The following is a 5,345-nucleotide window of genomic DNA, read 5'->3' on the forward strand; positions in this document are numbered from 1 at the left end:
TAACAAAAAAACCTAGGATTCGAAATTTTGGAGAGAAGAACTAAAAGAATTTCGTGGTTACCTTACTAGTTTCTTGGGTGGGTTTTGTAGAGCTTTTTGCAAGGAACGCGTAGCCGTAAACGGTGCGGCGATCGGAGCTCTATAGCTCAAGATATGAGCTTGTGAAGATGGGGATGAATAGTGTTTTCTTCTTCCTCTTCTCCCCTTTCTCTTTCAGCTGGTGGTGTTGTGTTTTGAGTGTCGCTGCTGAAATGGGTTAATTAAATGAACCCTTATATATGTTGGGCTTGGGCCCAACTTCGTTCCGGTTCAACCCGTTAGCGTTTTTAGCCCGTTTGGCCCAACTTTGGGCAAAATCTTTAAAATTAACGCCCGGTTTTTGACTTATAATATTTTTCTAAGGTTTTTGACTGTTTTAACCTTTTCTCATGCAGCATCGGGCAGACTTGAACCGGTTCTGCTGTCGGTTCATGGTTGTTTACGGTTTTCACAGAAAACACATTTTCTAACTCAGAAAAACCTACTGAGTCCAAAAATCATATTTACATCCTCAAATTCTCACTCTAATTTTTCGTATTCTATTTTGGGCCATATAATTATCTAATTAGGTGGTTAATTAAGCTTGGTTCTTAAATTCTCCCCACCAAATAAGAAATTTTGCCCTCAAAATTTAATGATTACCTGATAATAGCTCGGGATAATCTTTTCGCATCTCAGACTCCAATTTCCAAGTTTGCTCTTCAACTCCTGTTCGCTCCCAAGCTACTTTAACTAATGAAACTTCCTTTCCTCACAGCTTCTTCACACTAGTGTCGTCGATACGCACCGGTGTTACTTGAAATGTCAAGTTCTCCCTCAACTCGACCGACTCAGGCTCTAACACATGGGCCGCATCCGACGTGTACTTACGGAGTTGTGACACGTGGAATACGTCATGCAAGTTAGACAGATGAGGTGGCAAAGCTACTTGATACGCCACCGGCCCGAATTGCCTCAGAATCTCAAATGGTCCTATATACCTCGGATTCAACTTCTTGGTTTTGATTGCCCTTCCAATCCCAGTCGTCGGTGTAACCCTAAGAAATACGTGTTCTCCCACTTCAAACTCTAATGGTTTCCTTCTCTGATCCGCGTAACTTTTCTGTCGACTCTGGGCAGTTAGAATTCTCTCTCGAATATTCTTAATCTTCTCAGTAGTCTCAGCTACTAAATCAAGACCCAAAACACTTGCTTCAACCGACTCATACAAACAACGTGGAGATTGGCACTTTCGTCCATATAAGGCCTCATACGGAGCCATCCCTATACTTGCATGAAAGCTGTTGTTGTACGCAAACTCCACCAATGGCATGTAACGGTCCCAACTTCCACGTTGATCTAATACACACGCCTTTAACATACCTTCTAATGTCTGAATAGTCCTTTCTGACTGTCCATCTGTTTATGGATGATTTGCGGTACTGAGACATAGTTTCGTACCGAAAGACCTTTGGAAAGCTACCCAAAACCTTGATGTGAATCGGGGATCACGGTCCGACACTATGCTCGATGGTACACCATGCAACCTTACGATCTCCTTGATGTATAGTTTCGCCAACTCCTCCATAGAACAGTTTACTCGAATAGGCAGAAAATGAGCGGATTTGGTTAAGCGATCCACGATCACCCAAACCGCATCAAATCCCGACCTAGTCCTCGGTAAACCGGTCACAAAGTCCATCGCAATTCCTTCCCACTTCCATTGAGGAAACTCAAGTGGCTGTAGCATTCCCGATGGTTTCTGATGCTCTATCTTCACTTTCTGACACGTCAGGCACTTGGATACCACTGTTGCTACATCACCTTTCATCGTAGGCCACCAGAACATCTTCTTTAAGTTGTAGTACATCTTCGTACTTCTGGGATGAATAGAAAACCCACTGTTGTGAGCTTCTGATAACAAATCTTGCCTCAAACTCCTGACATCCGGTATACAAATTCTCCCCTTATATCTCCACAATCCTTCATCATCCTTGGTGAATTTTCCACGCCTCTGATCACCAACTGGTTGAAAGAATTGCTGAAGCTTTTGCTCATCTTGCTGAGCCTTCTAAATCTTTGTCTTAAACGTACCCGAAATCTGCAACTGATTCAAACAAGCTCTTTTGGCAACTTCACTAATGTCCAACTTAAGGTCCACAAACTTATCCACTAACTCTTCCTCTTTAATTCTCATCCAAGCTATTGTTAAATATTTCTGACTCAACGCGTCTGCTACCACATTCGCCTTTCCAGGATGATAACTCAGTTCAAAATCATAATCCTTAAGCAACTCCATCCACCTTTTTTGACGCATATTAAGTTCTTTCTGATCAAAGATGTACTTGAGACTTTTATGATCAGAAAAGATGCTAAACCTCACTCCATACAAGTGGTGTCTCCAAATGTTTAATGCAAACACAATCGCCACTAATTCCAAGTCATTAGTTAGGTAATTCACCTCATGCGGTCTTAGCTGTCACGATGCGTAAGCCACCACATTCCGGTGTTGCATCAACACGCAACCCAAACCCTTCAGTGACGCATCACAATACACTTTAAACGGTTCATGTGGTTTTGGTAAAATCAAAACAGGTGCTGAAGTTAACTTTTACTTCAAGGTCTGAAAACTCTCTTCACACTCTGACGTCTACACAAATGGCACCTCCTTCCTTGTCAACTTAGTCATCGGTAGTGCAATCCGGGAAAATCCTTCAATAAATCTCTGGTAATATTCGACTAAGCCTAAGGAACTTCTGACTTCCGTCACCGTTGTCGGTCTCTCCCATTCCATCACCGCTTCCACTTTTAAAGGATCCACGGCTATTCTTCCCTTGCTCACCACGTGACCTAAGAACGTTACTTCTTCTTTCCAGAACTCACACTTTGACAACTTAGCATACAATTTCCGCTCCTTTAAGATTTGCAACACAATTCTCAAGTGTTCCTCATGCTCCTTCATCGTCTTGGAATAAACTAAGATGTCGTCTATGAAAACCACCACGAATTTGTCCAAAAAGGGATGAAAGACTCTGTTCATGTAATCCATGAAAACAGCAGGTGCGTTCGTTAACCCAAAGGACATCACCACAAATTCGTAGTGTCTATAGCGCATTCTAAATGCAGTTTTAGGGATATCATCCTCCTTCACCCTTATCTGATGGTAACCGGATCTCAAATCGATCTTGGAAAATACTCCAGCTCCTTGTAGTTGATCCATCAAGCCATCTATCCTTGGCAGCGGGTACTTATTCTTCACAGTTACTTTGTTCAATTAGCGGTAATCCACACACAGTCGCATTCCTCTTGTTCAGAAGCTCTTTCAACTGAGTCTTTAGTTCAGCCAGCTCTATCGGAGCCATTCTATACGGCGTAATCGACATTGGTCTAGCTCCTAGCACCAATTCAATTACAAATTCAATTTCCATCTGCGGTGGAAATTCAGAAATATCTTCCGGGAACACCTCCGGAAAGTCTCTAACTACCGAAATTTGATCCAAGTTCTAGGCATCACCAAAGGCATTAACAGTTAACAAAATATAACCCTGACCCTCCTTCCCACTACAGTGCACCATTACATAGTTCAGGTAGTAGCCCTTAGCTATCACTGCTCCATTTTCTCCTTCCGATATAAACTGAATTAACCGCTCAAAGCAATTCAACAAAACTCAATTCTTCGACAACCAACCAAATCCCAAAATCATCTCCAACCCAACCAATGGTAAACAGATCAAATCATGCACAAAGTATCTACCTTTAAGCTTGAAACCTACTTGCCTACACCCTGACCTAGTCATAACCGTCTGATGCGGAGTATGTATATGCAGATCAAATGCTAACTCTGACACTTTCAAGTCTAGTTCCTCAACTTTAGCAAATGAAATAAACGAATGCGAAGCTCCAGTATCATACAGTGCAATCAAAACTTTATCACCAATTAAACAGTTACCTCTCATCAACGGATCCGCCTTAGAAGCATCATTGGCATTCACAGCAAACACTCGCCCCTGGTGCTGACTCTGACTCGTATTCGGGTTCCTTCCACGAGTGCAATCCCTCGTAATGTGGCCAGGTAACCCACAGTTGAAGCATCCACCTAAACCAATCTTGCAAGATTCATATGGATGATAACGTCCACAACGCACACAAGTTAAATTTGGAGAATTCTTACTCTGATTTTCTCTTCCTTTAGCATACTGAAACTGAATCTGAGTGTTCTTTCTGAAGCCTCCTTGCCCTTGAAGCGGATATCCTCCTCTCTTGAAACTCTGACCTCTCGGATGAAAATACTTGCACGCCCCTTACTAGTGTTCCCTCCATGAGTGTCCTTGGATGCGGCTACTGTCTTGGCATACTCCTCAACCACCCTCGCCTGGTTCACCAAATCATAAAAAGTACAAATCTCCATTGGAGCCACAGCAGTCATAATGTTGTCCTTCAACCTCCTCTGATACTTGATATATTTCCAGCTTTCATAGGTCTCCGGGGCACCCTGACACACCCTGGAAAATGTACAAAGCTCCTCAAACTTGCTTGTGTAGTCTGCCACAGACAAAGAACCTTGCTTCAGCTGCATAAGTTCCATCTCCTTCGATTCTCTTGTAGACTCCGGAAAGTACTTCTTGTAGAAGGCCGTCTGGAATATGTCCCAAGGAACATCGGCATTCTGAAGCTGTAGCAAGCAGCACTCGGCTTGCCACCAGTGCTGGACCTCTCCTGCAAGCTGATAAGCAGCAAATTCTACATACTGATTATTGAGAACGTGCTGAGCTTGTAATGCACGCTCCATGGCCTGAAACCAGTTGTCCGCTTCTGTGAGGTTAGTTGATCCTCGAAAAATTGGCAGATGAACCTTGAGAAAAGTCTCCAAGGTCATCGGAGCACCTCCCAAGTTATCGTCATTTTCTTTCGCATTGTCATTCGCATTTCCTTCACCGTTTTCGTTGCCATTCCCAGCCGGTTGGCCTAACCTCTGCACAGCTTGCAGAGTTGTAGCAGCATTAGCTTCTATGGTGTTTGCTAAGTTCGCCATTGCTACCATGAATTCGACATGATTATCGGCCGGCTGCTCATTCCTACTCTCTGGTGAATGTGCTCGACCTCGTCCGCGAGTGGCCATTAAGGTTTCTGTCTACACCAAACAATCGATATAGAGGTAATCAGTCTCAATATCAAAAGCCTAGTGCTTCAATTATCCCAATCACTCACTCACAAACAAGCATGCTATGCAATATCAAACAGATAACCTAATAGCATCAAAGAAAAGACATACAAAGCATGCAATGAAGCACAATCAGTCCATCCCTCAGGCTCACGAAGACGAACCG

At 43.2% G+C, this 5,345-nt stretch overlaps 1 protein-coding gene across 1 annotated transcript; it reads right to left on the reverse strand.

The window, feature by feature from the left end:
* LOC107640825 lies at window positions 3,267-5,137 on the reverse strand. Its single transcript, XM_016344325.1, has 4 exons — window positions 4,216-5,137; window positions 3,792-4,114; window positions 3,597-3,653; window positions 3,267-3,521 (listed from the first exon to the last, which is right to left on the reverse strand). Exons 1-4 carry the CDS (start codon window positions 5,135-5,137, stop codon window positions 3,267-3,269), a joined length of 1,557 nt encoding a protein of 518 aa, XP_016199811.1.

The sequence above is a fragment of the Arachis ipaensis genome, chromosome B05, assembly GCF_000816755.2.
Source record: "Arachis ipaensis cultivar K30076 chromosome B05, Araip1.1, whole genome shotgun sequence".
In the NCBI taxonomy this organism is placed as follows: Eukaryota; Viridiplantae; Streptophyta; class Magnoliopsida; order Fabales; family Fabaceae; genus Arachis; species Arachis ipaensis.

Coding starts and splice junctions, on each gene's coding strand:
- LOC107640825 (XM_016344325.1), bottom strand. CDS start 5,137: ATGGCCACTCGCGGACGAGGTCGAGCACATTCACCAGAGAGTAGGAAT. Junction 3,654..3,791: donor CTAGGTCAGGGTGTAGGCAA/GTAGGTTTCAAG, acceptor CGGTTAATTCAG/TTTATATCGGAAGGAGAAAA. Junction 3,522..3,596: donor AGGGCTACTACCTGAACTAT/GTAATGGTGCAC, acceptor GGTGATGCCTAG/AACTTGGATCAAATTTCGGT.